Consider the following 18,696-nt stretch of genomic DNA (forward strand, 5'->3'; position numbering starts at 1 on the left):
GCTAAGCGTCAGGAATACGCCCGTCGGCAGTGGCGTAGCATCAACCCCCGCGGTCGCGGGAGGGCCCACAGTGCAAAGGAGCCCAAGCGGTTAGAATTTAGAAATTCAAGCCGCAAAACAAGTAATGCACATCTTATAACGTTGATGTTAGTTCTGCTCAAATCGTTTTGTTACGTAACAATGCCATGGAGTCGTCCATTTTCGGCGTCTTGTGGTTTGATCGCACCGGCAAAATTACGAAGGCTGTCAGAATGAAAGCAAAACCTCTCAGTGGCGCACAGAAACGCAGAAAAAGGGCAGAAGAGGAAGATCGTATGAAAAAATTAAGGTAACCAAGATGAACGGCAAATTTTAGGTTACAATTGCCTTTTTATATAGCGACATGTTATGCTTTTTGACGAAATAAAAAAAAAAGCGTTGTTTTAGCTCATGTCCGAGAGTTTTTAGGGTCATTTCCACGAAATATTTTTGCGGGGGGGAGGGGGGGGGGGGCACGAGAGTCTTGCTACGCCACTGCCCGTCGGTTCCATTATTTTAGCACCCAGGGCAATTGAACCTGGATACTTTCGCACCTGCAGAATTTAGCACCCACATACAAACTGCACTAATGAACATTTGCAGCCATGGACATTTGCATCCACGTATATTTGCACCTGCGTGTATTTGTGCACCCACGGATATTTGTGTCTATGGGCATTTGCACCCGTTAACGTTTACATCCATGGATACCAGTCTTTGGAGTAAAAGAGGTTTTATCGACATTTTCGCCGAAACACGGGCTTCCTAATGTTATGAATAGTATTGAAGACGAACTCAAACTCCAACGCGATTATTTAGATTTTCATCCATTAACTCAGATGTAAAAACGGTTTACCACTGACATTATTAACTTATCTAAGACCAGTTTTTATTGCCATCGTCTACTAACCACCACAAATTCGACTAGGTTTGCGTTATTTTATTGACAGAAAATGGATGAAAAAGTGGGATAGGATTATATATAACTCGCAATGACTGTAAACGCGTAGCGGCCCTCACACTGAACACATGCTAATTAAAATTGCATATGCGTGAAAATGCGCAAATGAATGGGTGCAAAAGTATGCAAGTGCGAATGTCTCGGGTGCAGTTTACAGGTGCAAATGTGCTGTCACCACCGCGCCTCTGATTACCGTACCCTGCGTGGGTTCGAATCCCACGGGGGATAAATATGTGCAAGAGGATTCCTGGGCTTCTCACCGCCGTAGGGTGGTTCACTTAACCGGTGGTCGGGTACGGCTTCCTTCTCCATCAAGTGCATCCGGAATAAATAACTGGCTAACAGATTCCATGCCCGATATGGCCTTATGACTAATCTGACAAGAGGCAGTTTTACGCCATACAATATGGTAGGCTTTTCCTCAGAAGATTTAAATATGAAAATCCTAAATATGCGCAACAATTACGTGCTGTGCTCACTGCTGCCATAGATCCTTACAGCCACCTCAACCATCCGGGCCGCTGACTAACACACTGTCATGCACTGTTGATTAGACAAAAAGCCGCGATGCACCATATCAGACCATCTTTCCTAAAAATCCGGTCCTATATTTTCCCTTGCGGTAAAACACTGCCTGCCTGCCGGAAATTTTCTCAGACCCAAAATAAGCAACTGTTATTTTAAGGATAGTAATGTATTTATGATTACGGTGTAAGTGGAACACTGATGTGAACAAAGACCTGAATTTCTTGACAAAAAACGAAAAAAAAATAAGTGTGAGAAGGCTGATCAAGTAGGTAAAACAAGACCACAGAATTTTTGTTGTGGTTGTGCCATATTTGAAACACTGTGACAAAGTTCGATTATACCTGTGCTTACAAGTTGATATTGATATTTTGATTGGCTGACACATTGAGTTTATTCTTTGGCCAGTGAATGATTATTTAAACAAATCTAAACTAATCAGTATGGATGTTTTTTTTGATAGCAAATCCAGTTTCGCAATGTTGTTGGTGTAAATGGCTATCTTTGGACACTTAAGTTGGGCAACTATTCAATGACACCCAACTATCTAATAAGACCCAAGAGCCAATTTAAATACCAGGTTATTTTCGAACACTGATGGGATTTTTTTGAATAAATCTCAGTATTATGTTCTTGTCTTATAATGAAAATTTTTTTAGCAATCAATCAGCAATGTATATTTTGTTTCTGATTTAAGTTTATTACTTTTTCACCCCCTTCTTGGCAGTTTTATTTTACACTGTAACCATTGGAAAGTTTTAGGAATGAAATGTATAGTTAATCTCACTTCGAATGCAAGTGTAGATTTTAATTCACAATTGCATGAAAGGCTTTATTTTTTGATGAAAAGTAAAGCATGTTGAAAGCAGGTATTTAATTAAAAGCTTATGTGTTCATTAAAAACAAATTTAAAATCCAGCAATAGCGACTAAATGTTATGATTGTTTACTTGTGAATGCATACTTCTCCTTATTTATACATGTGAATGACATAAAAGAAGCAACAACAGTTTGGGTGATTATCACTTTTGGTAGGCATTATGAATAAGCTACTTTTTGTATTGGCTTAAATGTTGTGACCTATTGAATAAACGAGTATACCGGTTGCTCACCTCAATAAAAAAATCATATTTGAACTCACTCTCAGTCTATGTTTATGAGGGTTGTCACATTTGGCAAATATAATTCTTAACAACAAAAGCTATAGGTTGTCTACAAACTGGACATGTTTTTCCTCTCTTTTTCAATTTCTTCGCACATCTGTAGCAACAATACTGATGACCTAAGTTCCTGGAGAAAAAAAATAACGTAAATTTAAAAAAGCACATATAATAGTATGTGCCGAAATATTAAAACACATTAGCCAAAACTGGTTCAGCTAAGCAGAATATAATATAAACTAACTTAGGATAGGATGTACATATTTATCATGGGTCAGAGGAAAACCGATGATCACTCATCCGGTTACCAGTCCATGTCAGGTATCGGATTAGTTAGCCAGTTATTTTTTTTCAGATGCATGGACTTGATATTAAAAAAAAGTATACCGCAACACTTGACTGTGATAGGAAGCATAAGCAGCAGCATATGTGCCATCGCAGCACTGATCATGTGATCATGGTTTTACCCAATACTATCGAGGGTCATTGTCAAAACTGCAGAGACTTCAAGTAAATGTGAGGTGAATGAATTTGACATTTTAATAACGAAAACCAATAGAATTATCAAGCACCAGTACAAACAATCTGCCAACCGCCATGTTGAAAATCATTTTTCATCAACGCCTCAATTACACCTTCAAATGATTCTTATAATAAAACATTTTCCTTACCCATGAACAATAGTCGCGTCGTTAGGATTATTATGGCAAATATTACACAATCCTGGAACAGATATAGAATACTGAGGATGAGAATTTGATGTCGACGAAGATTGGTTTTCACGCAGCGTGGATGAGTCAGAAGAAGTCAAGTTCGGTGACACTGAGTTGGCTTTCTTAAAAACCGTGTTTATATTTAAATCCTTGGACGTTGAAGCCCCATGGTCAGTAGATGAAGGTAATAATAAGTTTGATAAATTGGATGCTGTTGTTATTTTTAACTTTGATAAAGGCGGGGAATTAATTTCGTCTTGGGAAACATCTAGTTTTCTTTTGTTGCTGTTATTGAATGGCAGTTCATTGAAATTGCTGGAATTCAAATTTTCCCTGTTTGGCTGCGAGCATGATCCACCTAGAACAAGAAGAAATTGATTCTTGAAAAAGCTACCATCAACATTCACTATAATTAATGAGAAAATTCATGATTAAGTCAAAAAAGTAATGATTAAAAAATATGGTAGAAAGTAGTCACTAATGACGTGCTTGCCAAAATTTTAGTGGTAATTTCTGAGTGGTTTATCATTTTAATAATAAAGTGGAAGTATCTATTATACAAAAAAAAATTTATGGGCCATTATGAGGGAAAAAAGGTTGAGAACCACTCAACTAGACCAATGATGGTAGGTTAATTCAACTATGATTGTTGAGTCTTGAGTTTTCCATTTATCAGATTCTAAGGGATTCAAGAGAGAGTAATTCCACAACATATCTATTTACTATTATTTTAATCATTTGTTCAAATACATACCTGAATTCGGTTTTCCATCTGCGACATCATAGCCAGCAGTAATTGGATTAGGTTGAGTATATGAACGTGATACTGAAGGTAGAAATGCTGAAATTGACAAAACATGAGTGTGAGTTGAAACCATACAATACAAAAAAAAATGAATCAAATAAATTCTATATTTAAGATAAAATTATGGCATATGACAAATCGATGTCACATGAACAACGATTACGCTGAATAAGCGAACAGGGAATTAAATCTAAAATGTAATTTAGATAATAATTCAAGTATAACAAACTAACAATCCGTTTGAGTCACTATATCCGCAGTTTAAATGTAATCGGTAGAGCTAGGTAACTAACTGTGGTAAAATATTACGTTCTCATTTAAATAATTTGGTATTTTCAAATTATGTATTAAAAAATTTCTACCTCGATCTAAATTCTCGCAAACAAAACAAATTGAATTTTTAGATCTTAAATCCAAGCAGATAAAAGAGCTACAAAACACATTTGGGAATTCCTACTTACTTTCAGAAAACTCCCCGGCTGGGAGTGTGAAACTCTTGGTGAGAATTGGACTGTAAAAATAACCGAATTTGCTTAGCTTACATTGTATTCGAAAGGTTTATCATCAAAATATGATTATATGGTTGCGTGAGAGACTTACTCACAAGCACAACACAGCTGACTATTTTTATGAGTGAGTAATTACTAATGCTTTCACTTCAATTTCATTATTCTGAAAAAGATGCTCAAAATATATCTTGAACGTTTTTGAGGGAGATTCTGAAATTTAATATTGGAATAAGTAATCTAATAACCAAGTTCTAGAACAGGGGAGTGCAAAATTTGTCTGCGGACCATATAACCAACTTGGCAACTTCAGACATCTAGCTGGACCACACAAAAAAATTAGTTTTTTTTATGTTAACAACAAATTAGAAAAGTCCCACAATGCAAATATTAGTTATTTAACATTTTAGTGGAACAATTGAAATTTCAAGTTTCATCATCAGCTGTCAACATAAACTGACGGAATAGGATTTCATGCTTGATGGAGAAAAATGTTTCTAGAAGGGTCACACTAAATGGCTTGGCGGGCCGGGTTGTGGCCCGTGGATCGCCTGTTGCACACCCCTGGCCTAGAAGAAACATGATAATTCTAAAAAAGACAGCTTGCATGGTACATTTAAATTAGTAGGGAAAAGTAGATAACGGTTAAAGGGCTATTCTGCTCAACAAGATGAATATATTTAACTTTATACTAGACAGTTGCTACCAACGCTAAAAATATCATATATGGAAAAATCTTTCATACCTGGGTAATTCTGTATCAGGTAGCCAACCTTTTCTTAACTTCCAGCACCTCTGGCAATATCCTACTGTAGGTGGATTTACTGTTGTGCATTCTGTGCATTTCCAATGATCCTAGATAAAATATTATTGAAACAGACTCTGATGGACGCAGTAGCCTTTAATAAACTATAGAATATGAGAAGACGTTTATACTAGAGTGTAAAATGAATGTGTTAGTTATTGTGCGCAAAAACCACACGTGTGACATGCAGTTTTAGGGTTAAAAATTATATTTTGTTAAAACACAGTATTGAATTAATAAATAAGAAAATGCGTCTTTTGGCACATTATATTCTTACTGTCTCAATCATTCCTCAGCAAGTTAATTGTTGGTCTTCAACCTGGCCCAATTTCAATGAGTTTAATAAAACCATTTTTGGAGATCAGATTAACTAATTGTGAAATTGCTTACAAACAAATTTCATTTTTGTACTTTTCAAAACTGTGAATTTGGGATCTCAAATACTGCTGCTGTTACCGTATATTTCGCAATAACAGGCATTATATCCAACCACCACTGACTCTCTTTTAATTCCTAATCATGAAGATATGGACGAATCATTTCAAATTGGGCATTAATTGTTAAGGATTTGAACATGCACAAGTACATGCACATTCTTCATCCTTCTTGTATTCATACTTCCAAAGGGATGTCGAAATCCATGCTCACATCGGTTGTGTCGGTTGTTGTTGTGTCATCACAATCAGTTATTCTTGGCAAAGGAGCAGGCATGAATGGCTGTAAAATAAAGATTGACAATGATTGTTTGTGAGTTGTCGCTCCGAAAGTAAACAAGGTACTAGACAAGTAGAATAACTATGTTTTGGAGGAACCAATTCGACATAGCTAGTACATTACTTACAAGATGGTGGGTATGGGATTGGAAGGAAAAGCTTAAACATACAATACCGACAGTTAGGCATAACATACTAATAATAAGAAGGTAGAATTAGTGACTCATCACGGGAACCTCCAGAAGTATGTGTACCAAGATGGCGCACAACCTGAACATAGTAGTTGTATCGGGTTGGGGTTCAGGTTGTGCGCCCTCTTGGTGCACATACTTCGGGAGCGCTCATCACTGGGTTCAGGCCCAACCTTCAACTTCCCCCCAGCTCTCGAAATTTTCAGAAGATCAATGACGTCGCTAATAAGGTCTTCTCACAAGAATTATTTTGTTGAAATACCAAATGGGATATCGTTACTCAGATCGTAAACATTTTTAAGTTGCTAGGCTATATTCCCATAAAATCTCGCCATCTCAGAAATATATGTTTGCAGCCACTTAACATAAAATATACCTAATATGTCTTATAAGAAAGTTATTTATGCTCAATTTTAGTTTTGAATATATAAATATTACCTCATCTTCATCTGAGTAGAAAGGTTCTGTATCATCAGAATCTTCAGATTCAGAATCAGGTTCGTATTCAAGTGAAAATCTATCTTCATTGTCAACTAGAATATACAAGAAAAGATTTACGAAATTCAATTTAATACATGAAATATGGAATTAGTGATCAATTCTAATTTCTAATATATTGAGACTACAAGTCGGTAGGCACCCAGGATCTATGCTGATACATTTAGATTGCGCCTATAACGACAGCATACTGCAGTGACCAAGATGCTGGAACTGCCAGTTCATTAAGAGCGCTGCGCGTCTCGTCTGTATCCTTTTCATGAGCAGTATAATGCGACAAAAGTTAACGATGCTAAAATTCCTAAGGGTTACCCAGTTTATGGATTTATGAGATGAAAAATAGATTGTACGAAAGAATATTATTTACTGGTGCGCAATTTCAATTTTCGAGGTAGGTATCTGAATTTTAATTTTCGAGGCTACAGTCAAACACACAGACAGACAGAACGAATAAGGTCTGAGAATAAGGGTCTCCTAGAGCGGAGATTCAATAAACAGTATTTTCTGTATAGGATGGAAAGAAAATATCTATAAAATAAATATACCTGGTTTAGTAGATACAGTGGATTCGCTTTCATATTCGGTGTCAACAACATATGCGGTTGATGTCGCCTGAAATGCAAAAATTATAGTATTGCAATCTAAGTGGACTCAAATACAAATGAAAATAAAGAGGAGACAACAGGTTGTTAGGGATGACAATGGCCGAAAAAGATGCTGAAAAGTAACTATTCAATATTCAATCATACTCAACATATTGTGTATTCGTGATTAGGGAGAAAATTTTTTAATTCTCGCAAATTTTACTTGTTAAATATAGACCAACTACTATGTGATCTTTGTTAAAACATGAAACAATATGTTTCCATTGATCATAGTACTTTATAATGTATTAAAAAAAAGAATGATATTTGATTTCGGCATCTTAAGTTGGAACAGTTGTGAAGAACAAGACTAACGAGTTCCAGATACCACTTCAACGGAATGAGGAGAAGCTAGGTATGCCAAGTGTTACCTAAACAACAAATAGACCTAAGTAAATCGAAGCAAAAAAATTTACAAGTCATCTTCCATGTACAACAGTTCAAATATCAGAATACGATTAGCAGTTAATACCAAATACAAAAAAAGTTTTACCACAATACTGCCACTCGCAGTAGCAATGTCAGGATTTTCTTCAGCCATTTTTGAATTTTTTTCGACAAAATACCACCAGGGTAATTGAGACATCCATTGAAAATCATTCTTACCAGATGGTGCATCATGTTGCGTGTTCTGTGATGAAAAAATATATAAGAGCCTTGAACTTCACAATTGATAATGTTGGAAACCATTTGAATTGTGATCAATGTCAACAATATATAACATACATCTCTCTATAAATAACATACCAAAGTGATACAAAACAAATATTCTGTGCTTCTAGTTGATGTAAACTAGTTTGTTGTACTCAAAATCAGAATTACGTAAAGGCGGTAATAAAATCTTTCTGAAGGGCACAGTTCTTACAGATTCCAAGATGTTCTGACATTTGGTTCACTCTGAAACACGGGCAACTGGCACGACTGCAGATGCATCACACTGCTTCAAACTTGTCGCCTCTATAGCACTTTTATTCAAACGCGACGTGCAGGCGACGTCATGTGACCAAAACTGAGTTTTGCTAAAAACTCTCGAATGCTACGAAAATTTTTTTTCCTCTTCTGTAAATCGGATTATGTTTTTCCGAGGATGCCAACAGTGACGTTTTTAGATTGTGCTTACTTTTAGTTTGTTGTGCAGTGCCGGTTTGCCCATAGGAAGGCCCTGACTCTCTCGAAAGGACCAAAATGGCGTTTTTTGCTAAGAAAAATTTGCTCAAATGCTACAGTAAAATTATTCGGTAAATAATTTTTTTTTCCCCGAGGCATCCAATGGTGTCATTTTTAGATTATGCTTCTTTCTAGTTTATTGTGCAGTGCTAGTTTGCCGATATGGAGGCGGGGACTGTCTCGTGAAGGAGGGGTTCGCACTCACTGTTATAAATGATCTCTTCTAATGTTGGGGAAACTCTTGGAATCTGAGAACTGTGTCATACTGACTTTTGAGTTTTGATGTATCCAAAGTCTCTTATACGAACAATATATTTGGACAGATGCAGTTGAAATAGTATCTATATGATATCATTCATGGCAAGTTTGGTCAACATTTCTTTCCTGCAGTAGCTGGTTTTGCGCTTGCGATAAAGTTATTTGAATATTGTCTAATATGAACGAAAATACTGTTTTAAGTTTTTCCATCAGTACCTGCAAACTTTCTTGTCTATTTTTCATCTTCTCATCATGTTCATGTATTTCTTTATTTGTAGCTGGAATTAAATGCGGAAAAACGAACTGCCAGATATCCCTGTTGAAAGTAAAATATGACAGAATGTTTTATTGATCATACTGACTTGAAAACTGTCAAGTCTCACGTTAAACAGTAATGCTTAAGTAAATATAATTCCGCATAATAATATATGAATAATATGATAATACTGAAATGAGATAGTTAATAAAAACAACACAATATCAAATATTGCAATTTCATGATACCTTGACTCTTTTCACTCCACACTGCCACAACTTCGTGGAGTCGAGGAAAATATACAATTGATTGTGATTACCGACTGAGTAAAATTTAACTTCGACTTTAGTTAAGAACTCAAATTTTGATAATGGAAACATTGACATATGCAAGCCTCCTTCATTTATTAAATTGTTTAGAACACCTAGTACATTAATAGTGACAATTTAAAATTTGACTTCAGTGAAAGCGTGCAAAAGTTCGACTTCCAGACTCCACTACCTGACAACCCTGCTTTTCAGTTTCATAGATTCAAATTTGCGTAAAACAATTTAATTTTGATAGTTTTCGTAAACCATATATATAACCAAGTGATAAGGATATGTTAGGTTTGTATAAAAAAATTATTTTATATATTTATTATAATAAAAATATTAAATAAATGTAATGATGTTATTTTCTATATATAGATTTCTATTTTAATAACTAGAAAAATAACAATAGAAATGATTACAGGATTATATACACAAACGAACTTTAGATTCCCAATTGTGAATTCCTGGACGCCAAATATATCTTCCAGAAGGTCACCTTTGCAACGTACAATACGCATGTTCTGTGAATCATGTAGTTTCCTTTGTTCAATGTATTTTCCGAGGTATGAAAGAACCTAAATGCAGCAACATTCAGTCATTAAGAATTCAGTACATTACCTCAGTACTTGTCAGTTTGTGGCATAGGTCAACTAAATAATGAAATGAACAAAAACATAACAATCAATAAAACTTGCTTTTTCTGTTGTAAAAAGTCGTTCTGTAGCTCCTACCATTTTCATAATTCGCAGGAGTTTCTCACGAACTCTGAAATGCTGAATTGGAGGCTAAAAACAGAGAGTATACAAGTGTATTGGGAAGTTATTTCAGATATTACAGGGGCTGATATTGACTGTCAGACTGTCCAGTCAGATGGTTCAGTAATCGTAAATGAAATGTCTGAATGTTGTTGACACCTCATCCAGTCATCACACATTTTTAGACCCATATTTAATATATAGACTATTACCATCAAAACCAGTTATCCTTAATAATTGTTGACATGAAATGCCAAATGACTCCAAAATCTGAAAATGCTGAAATGATAGAGACAGCAATTAAATTATGGAAGAAATACTCACCATTTACCGGTACTGCAATAGTTGGAAGTTTTAATGAATTCGTTTCTTTCCTCTACTGCGTGTTTTCCGCAGATACAATCTTTCTTTGTCAGTCCGGGTCGACAAAGATACCTGATTTTCAGGAAGAAAAAAATCCGATATCACCGCAGGCTCCCGCCGACAAACGAACGACAACCTCGAACAAAAGCAGAGACTGGAAAATAAAAAAAGCAACCATTCAAGCGCAGCCTAGCCACAAACACGCTGCGTGAATTCTTTCGCTCGGCACGTCTAGGCTTGCCCAACACTGCCCAATTTCGCCTGTTAAAAATTTATATTTACGTTACATATATGGTGAAATATGGCCTTTTTGAGGTATGCATATTATTTAGCAAACATGGTGACATAATATTCAACATTTCTGCGGAAAACCGATGTAGAACAAAAGTAACTACGAAATGGGATTTCACATGCGATCTTGAACGAGATCGTTGTCTTAATAAGAACTCTCAACAAAACCTTTTTACCCGTTAGATGACAAGAGAGAGCAGTAAATATTCGTGGAAAATTTCATTACATATTGTGCCTGATTTACAGCTTGTTGTTATTTTTTGTCAAGTAGGGCATCGTTAAGTCCAAACTGTACCAATAATTTTCAAAATCATTGCGGGTCGCACAAGTGGGAAATATATCCTAATTTCAAGTGCTGTATAAGAGCAATTATGACAAATATGTCTAACGTAATTTTATTAGGACGTAAGCGATGAAGTGTCATATATAATAAGTATATTGAGTTGAAAATTGGTTTATTACATGCGTCTTCGATTGGTAATACTTGCACGCGCTAGCTAAATATCATCATGATATCGCAGTGTCGAGACCCGAGGATTTGCTAATGTATATAATGGCATGATTTCGAAAACTAATGACGTAAGAAAATGTGGAATAAAATATGCATCACTGTATATGTATTGTTGTTCTGTTCGGTTTGTCAAAAGACTAAAGGTAAATCTTTAATACCGTAAGATAATTTTATCCTTAGCCTCGCAGTAATTAGTTTGAATTAACTAGGCACACAAGTCATAACCAAGTATTTTGCTAATTAATTCAGCTGCTTCTGACGTAACTCTAATCAACGAACAACCCCTTGTACGCAATGGAATAATTTCATATTTTAAATGCGTATCTGATTCAGTCGATCTTGCTGTTGATCCGTTTTTACGTATCATGGACACGGGTAAGTCGAATTACGCGACTGCAATTATATTAAAATAATATATATGAATGAATATTTCTCTTATAAAAGAGATTTGTTTTAATATTGATGAAACGAAATTGGTTTTCATATTATAATACGGCATATGTTGAAATACGTGAAATTTATTCCTAGTTTTCATGCTCTTAAAATTCATACCAAATATATTCTGGAGCAATTCTTCAAAATTGTTAGCCAAGTTAAGAATGTAGCCTATTTAAATTCGTGTTTGCATCACAACTTTGGACAAAACATCTGAGTTAACCTAGACTAAATCTAGTTTTAAAAATATTAGCAATAAATCATTGCATGCTCTGTAAAAAAGAGGGCGTGTTATCCTCACGACTCTATTTTTTTCACTGTAGGTTCGGGGACCCATATGTCACCTATGGTTCATATGGGACCAATATCTCCAGAATCATGGCCCGGTAAAAGATTAAGCATGTTCCCCGAAGCTGGAATGAAGCGAACAGGAGTATTTTCGTGCACAGCTGGAAGTGGAAGAAATACAGAGATAATCCAGGCAATAAAGATTGGTAAAGTTGTGAATTAATTGGATTGTCTGCACCTTAATAATAAAATACAAAAGAATTTGGACTCGTGTTCGTAAATGATAAAAGAGACTTGTTTTCGAAAAAAATTTGCAAAAGTAGGCATTTATTTTTTCAAGAAAGTTGCAACTAACTATAAAAGAATAATATAACTTTCATTCATCAATAGCTTTACTTTAACGATTTCGCAATTTCTTCGTATACTATGACGTAATGCGCTAAATTAGTGAAAGTTATAGAGCCATATACATATGTACTGTATTCCTAATTTATATCATATATATCGACAAAATATTCCCTAGAATGGCTGGTATTGTGTTTCAACTTTACAGGTACAAGTGGTGGAATATGGCCTGAGAAATTCACTGTCACAGTCAACGTTGGTGAAAACGTTTACCTAAAGTTTCTATCTCACGATGATAAACAAACAGTATGGAGACACCACGGACAAGTGATACCACAGGAAAGTGATATGGTCCATTCCATTTCATCAATATCCAAATCGCACGCTGGAATATACGAGTGTTACAGTGCTCCACGAGACAAACATTCTATTCAATCTTACAGGTGCATTTTTTCAGTTTAATTCGATACCGCACCCTTGTTTTCAGGGTATAGTAGGTATCCACCGCGATAAAATCGTCTATGATGCCTTCGTTATTAGATATCAGTCGGTATTTTCATCGGGGTACTTAGAAACCTTTGGAAAACTGAGTCAATTGAATTATATAATATATGTGTATTCATTAACTGCTTAGGCCGTCGGATCAGGGCATCATGAGACTGATAGTGCGAGAATGTGCAGAAGGGAGATGGAATCCGCCCTATTGTGGACGAACATGCAAATGCAAAAATGGAGGTTTCTGTGATGACAAAACAGGAGAATGCGTTTGTCCACCCGGATTTAAAGGAACCAACTGCGAATCTGCTTGTGGTGGTAATAGGTATGATTGCATTGTGTTGCGAATCTGCTTGTGGTGGTAATAGGTATGATTGCATTGTGTTTATAGAATAATAGATATCTATTATTTTATTTTACTAGTGTAATCGACCTGCTGATTCTAAGAGTAATCACTTCTGTTGCCAGATTTGGAGCAGATTGTCAGTTTTCATGTAAGCAAGGTGGATCAAGCTATGGAGAAGATGCCGAAGAATGTAAATCAAGGCAATTTTGCCTTCCAGACCCATACGGTTGTTCATGTGGTACAGGATTTCAAGGATTAGAGTGCAGCGAAGGTTTGATATCCGCATCAATTGAAATTAATATTTTACACTCACTCATATAACAATCATGGCTTCCAGATGCAGAGACACATTTACTGGTTTTGGTTACCGCTAGTTGCCAACAAAATAAATAAACACTGCTCTGCCAAATTAGTTAGCAAAATTAGTTCTTTTATGAAGCTGCTGACCTTTACTCTAAAGGTTGTTGGGCTTTCGACTGTAAACCTAAAATTGTTGGTCTGCTAAATACAGCTATTATTACGGAAACAGAACAGAATCGTGACATTCAAAATGCTGTTAAGTGTATTTCAACAAAATCATTTCATATAATCACTGAAAAGTGTTTGTAACCATCTGTGATAAAAATAGTAATCTCGTGGAAAAGAATGATATAATGTGTTAAAACAGCACCTGTTGATTGACTCAGCTAGGATATTTATTACCTACATCAGGATGTACATTGGGATCATACGGTGCCGATTGCAAGCAGGAATGCCACTGCAAACGTCCAGATTTGTGCAATCGTTTTACCGGATCATGTACCATGGGATGCGCAGCAGGATGGATGGGGCCTTCGTGCCAGGAAGGTAGGATACAGATTCTGCGGGCCGCATCCGCAATAAACTTTACACTTTATATACTGAAAAGCATACACCGTAATATGGCATGCATGATATACCATTGTTATGAACGGCACATACAGAACTTTACATTTTAGGTTTAGAGGCAAATGGAAATGGAAATGGAATATTGTTTTTTTGTAAGAGGTCTACACGCAATTTCGATTTTTATTAAAAATGATGTACAGTATGTATTAATTAATCATTAATTAGAAATACTTCCGTCCGGAATTCAAGCCTGTGTATCTAAATATTTCTGCTGTTCATTGTAGTTCATATTATCTTAAATTTAGTGAATAAAGACATGTGGAAAGAAAAGAGATATTATAATATACACAGAAAGCTGTTTTTGTATATATATATACATTTTACTTATCACGATAGATACTATAATTTGTTTCATTATACCTGTTTCCTCTTTTCTGGTATGATATTTTGATTCAATTTCTTAACGAATGCGCAAAATAACATAGCTTAACATTAACACATTCGCATTCAGAATGCGAGCCTGGCGCATGGGGTGAAAATTGCGAACAAAAATGTCATTGTGATGGAGATGTTCCATGTGATAAAGTAAATGGAAAATGTCCTGGAGGACAATGTGCACATCCGTTCACAGGGAGAAGCTGCCAGGTAGATGAATATTTCTGGTTTGATGAATCGGCTCAATTTAATTTACTTGATGTATTACCGGTACAATGACATTCTATTCAGACAGATGTCATAGACGAATGTGAATCCAACCCATGCCAACATGGAGGAACTTGTACGGACCGCGTTTTGTTATATGAGTGCACATGTGTGAACGGTACCACCGGAAAAAGCTGTGAAATAGGTGGGTTGCAACTGTACAATTTCGTTCTCTAAACTCTAACATATCCAGAACTGCAAAGTAGTATAGATAAGGAGTTTTCCTGATCTGACAAAATAATGCTAGATTCCTATATTGAATTGATAATATGGCGGCCAGTATGAAAACACACTTTTAATTCAGCTAGATTTCCTTGGGATTATTACGTAAAAACACAAATTTTTTTGTCTTGTTGATCCAGGAAACTTTGATTGTTTTCATAGATATTGATGATTGTCAAAGTTCTCCTTGCAAAAATGGTGGATCATGCATAGACGACGGCATTTTAAAGTTTAAATGCGAATGCCAGCCTGGATTTATAGGGAGAATATGTGAAACAGGTAACCTAACCGTATACACCGATGAAAACTAACATGACATTCTTATATGAAAGAAACGATGGTGTATATTTGTCATTATATTTGTGAACCCATTTTTTTTTTTATATAATCACAGATATTGACGATTGTCAATCTAATCGTTGTGACAATGGAGCTACATGTGTTGATAAAATTGACGATTACAGTTGTAGTTGCAAATCAGGTTACATTGGAAAATATTGCGAAGGTATAGATTATAGGAGTTATTACGAGAATTTAATATAACTGCATAAAATTAGAGTTCATACTTAAATTAATGATGTCTGACCCGATAATTTTGAACAGTGGGTGGTAGAATATGTCTATGGTGGCCCATCGTTGTCACTAGTAAAATTAAAAAAATAATAATAAAAAAGTAAAATAAAAAACTAAAAATAAAAATAATTTTTTTTTGTAAACAATTTAAAAAAAAATCAAAAAATGATAATCAAAAAGGTTTTCATTTTGAAAAAATTTGCTTCTGCTTGGGACCAACCGCCACTCAAATTAACTGTGGAATTAATCTGAGCACAAGCCATTTATACGCCAATCAGTTTGGCGCCTCCCAGGAGATTTAACAAATTTTAGAACTATTTTTGGAAAGCATAAAGAGACTATTAAACATATGAAAGGAAATTTTAAACTTTGTAATAACAGAGTTAATATAATTATTCATGAGCTTTATAAATACATTATATAAAAAAATTATAATTCATGTATTGTATTTGTATCGTAATTTTGTCACTTTAGACAAATTTTTATCCTTCGTAAAAACGATATATACAACTGTTTTCAAACGAATCGTCCCGTTTCATTGATTAGATGTCAAATAACGTCGCGAGTTTTTTCTTCGGGAATAAACCAACCGAAGTATTCAGTTCAGTCGATATCTGTCTTGAATTATATTTCATAAATATGTGCCATATTGTCTACTTTAAATAATATTCCAGTTTACACCTTGAACTGGTTGAACCTGTTATTGTAAATCGATGATTTTTTAGAAATATGTCCTCCAGGAAGTTATTATGATGACAAATTTGTTGCATGCTCGCTTTGTGACATAACGTCGTATCAGGACAAACCGGGACAAGCATTCTGCATTCCTTGTCCAATGGGAACGGAAACACAACAGAACGGAACAACATCTGTATCTGAATGTGAGCTCTCTGGGTATACTGTAATAAGAAATCTTGAGAACTCGAAATACCAGGTTAGGGTTCAGGTTATGCGACATCTTGGTGCGCATACTTCAGGAGGTCAGGAAATTCTATTACCCATTACGATTTTGGTTGTTAATTATTCCATTTTGTCAAATAATATAAATTTTTTAATCGGAATAACACAATTTTTTTCCATGAAATATCAACTATATATTTGTTAGCTTTCGCTATATTATAATCTAACCACCAGTGGTTCTCAAGCCGCGCCCTCTTTGTCGAGTTTGTTCCGCGCCCCACCTCAAAAATACCTAGCTAACTAAAAGTTACAAATAACAGATAGTAAGGCGAAGGTATGTTTCATTTAAAAACCCGTTGAAAATACGTGGATGGAACATAAACATCCAAAATAAGTGGGGCAAGAACAACAAATATGTTCATTTTTTAATTAGCTTCACGGCCCCTCAAAAAATTGTCTACGCCCCCATTGTGGGGCGCGCCCCACCGTTTGTGAACCACTGCACTAGATAGAACGAGACGTCACGGAAAGAGATTGTGTTGTTCTTATTCATCACTTTACTATCTAGTTCAAGCATCCTTGTGGCACATACCGATCCTAAGTAGACGAGGGGAAAGGACCTGCTGTTTAATACACAATAATTAGAATAATATTTTCGTCTCAGTTATTTGTTTTTCTATAAATTCATATACATTTGTAATATTCCAAATTAGAATTGCGGTTGAAACAAAAATATAATAGAAAATTTGACGTATATCATATAGTCCATCATAGCGAATAGATTTACATTTCATCGACGAATTACGTCATTTACATATTTTTTATATACAGGTCTTGCTGACAATATATTACAGGTGAACGCATCTGTGGACAGTTTAATTTTTATAATAGTTGGAATAGTCGGAGCATTGATCGTGGTGGGCGCAGGAGTTTTAATATGGTATTATGGTTACCATAAAAAGAAAAATAGATTAGAAAGAGTAACAATACGACGAGCTTGGTGAATTTACAAGGCAAATAATCGTTTGTAGACGTAAAGTGTGGACTGAGTGTAACTTGTTCGCAATGCTCGGATTTCAATATTGATTCGAAAACTAATTGAGTTACATTTGAAACAATTGGATTATTACATGGTTGGATTTACATGCAAACTTGGACTGTTCAGTTATCTTAGTTAAAACAAATTTCGCAATTATTGGTACTTGGAAAAACTCAGACTAAATATCATAGAATCGTTTGTAGACGTTAAGTGTGGACTAAGTGTAAAATGGTTGAAACCTGTTCGCAAGGCTCAGATTTCAATATTAATTCGCGAACTAATTGAGTTACATTTGAAACAAGTGGATTATTTGGATTTACATGCAAACTTGGACTGTTCAGTTATCTTAGTTTGAACGAATTTTGCAATTATTGGTACTTGGAAAAACTCAGACTAAATATCACAGAATCGTTATATTATTTGTTTCATAACATTCCGCCACAATACAATCAATGTATGTATATACATTGTTCGATTTTCAGTTGCTATTTGTAATTCTATTTGTTAATTTCCCATCCTCTATTCTGTGTTTATGAATTTCGTGTTTTCTTCGAATTTTTTCTCTTGTACGACATCACTAATAAAGATATCCATTGTTTGTTCAAACTTGAGAATAGAAAATTTGTACAAATAATATGAAGTTTTTGATTACACCCGTTTTAAAAAAAAACTGGGCCCTAGGCTACCCTAAGAGGCCACGGAGTGGTAGTGAGGTACCATTCACCGTGACTGCATTTATTTAGAATTGACAGGGATTTATTTATTGAATTGCATAGTTCTTAGGCCGTGTTATTGTAAACCTATGGTTATTGATTTTCTGAGAACCCCTTATATTCAATTTCGCTTCAGGATTGTGGAACAAGCTGTAATGCGTTCAGTTTCATACAAAACTAAAGAATTTATTTGGTTACCAGATATGCGCTACGAAACTATTTTTTGGCCTCGTTTCATGATACCTTTTAACACTGTAGTAGCATAACTTAACTAAAAAATACGATGAAAATGCTACCCAACTCAACGCAAGATCGAGC

The 18,696-nt window shown here is 35.2% G+C and overlaps 2 protein-coding genes across 3 annotated transcripts; one reads left to right on the forward strand and one right to left on the reverse strand.

Moving 5' to 3' along the window:
• Positions 1–1,660: 1,660 nt before the first annotated feature.
• On the reverse strand, positions 1,661–11,043 carry LOC120337301 (E3 ubiquitin-protein ligase Mdm2-like). 2 transcript variants are annotated; one of them, XM_039405056.2, is made up of 13 exons: positions 10,613–11,043; positions 10,229–10,318; positions 9,975–10,108; positions 9,180–9,279; positions 8,032–8,169; positions 7,440–7,506; positions 6,835–6,929; positions 6,141–6,209; positions 5,433–5,542; positions 4,643–4,692; positions 4,131–4,217; positions 3,335–3,734; positions 1,661–2,793 (listed from the first exon to the last, which is right to left on the reverse strand). In XM_039405056.2, exons 1-13 carry the CDS (start codon positions 10,613–10,615, stop codon positions 2,670–2,672), a joined length of 1,467 nt encoding a protein of 488 aa, XP_039260990.2. In that variant the 5' UTR covers positions 10,616–11,043; the 3' UTR covers positions 1,661–2,669. The 2 variants fall into 2 exon arrangements, with proteins under 2 accessions (XP_039260990.2, XP_039260988.2); XM_039405054.2 differs by having other exon boundaries at positions 6,111–6,209; positions 10,613–11,042.
• A 349-nt stretch (positions 11,044–11,392) lies between these two features.
• Positions 11,393–18,299, forward strand: LOC120337296 (uncharacterized). The gene is made up of 13 exons (XM_039405046.2): positions 11,393–11,596; positions 11,703–11,828; positions 12,212–12,382; positions 12,730–12,964; positions 13,156–13,341; positions 13,485–13,633; positions 14,074–14,208; positions 14,741–14,874; positions 14,956–15,076; positions 15,316–15,432; positions 15,548–15,658; positions 16,452–16,607; positions 17,458–18,299. Exons 1-13 carry the CDS (start codon positions 11,530–11,532, stop codon positions 17,628–17,630), a joined length of 1,881 nt encoding a protein of 626 aa, XP_039260980.2. The 5' UTR covers positions 11,393–11,529; the 3' UTR covers positions 17,631–18,299.
• The last annotated feature ends 397 nt before the right edge of the window (positions 18,300–18,696 follow it).

Source organism: Styela clava, chromosome 10 (genome assembly GCF_964204865.1).
Source record: "Styela clava chromosome 10, kaStyClav1.hap1.2, whole genome shotgun sequence".
Classification (NCBI taxonomy): domain Eukaryota; kingdom Metazoa; phylum Chordata; class Ascidiacea; order Stolidobranchia; family Styelidae; genus Styela; species Styela clava.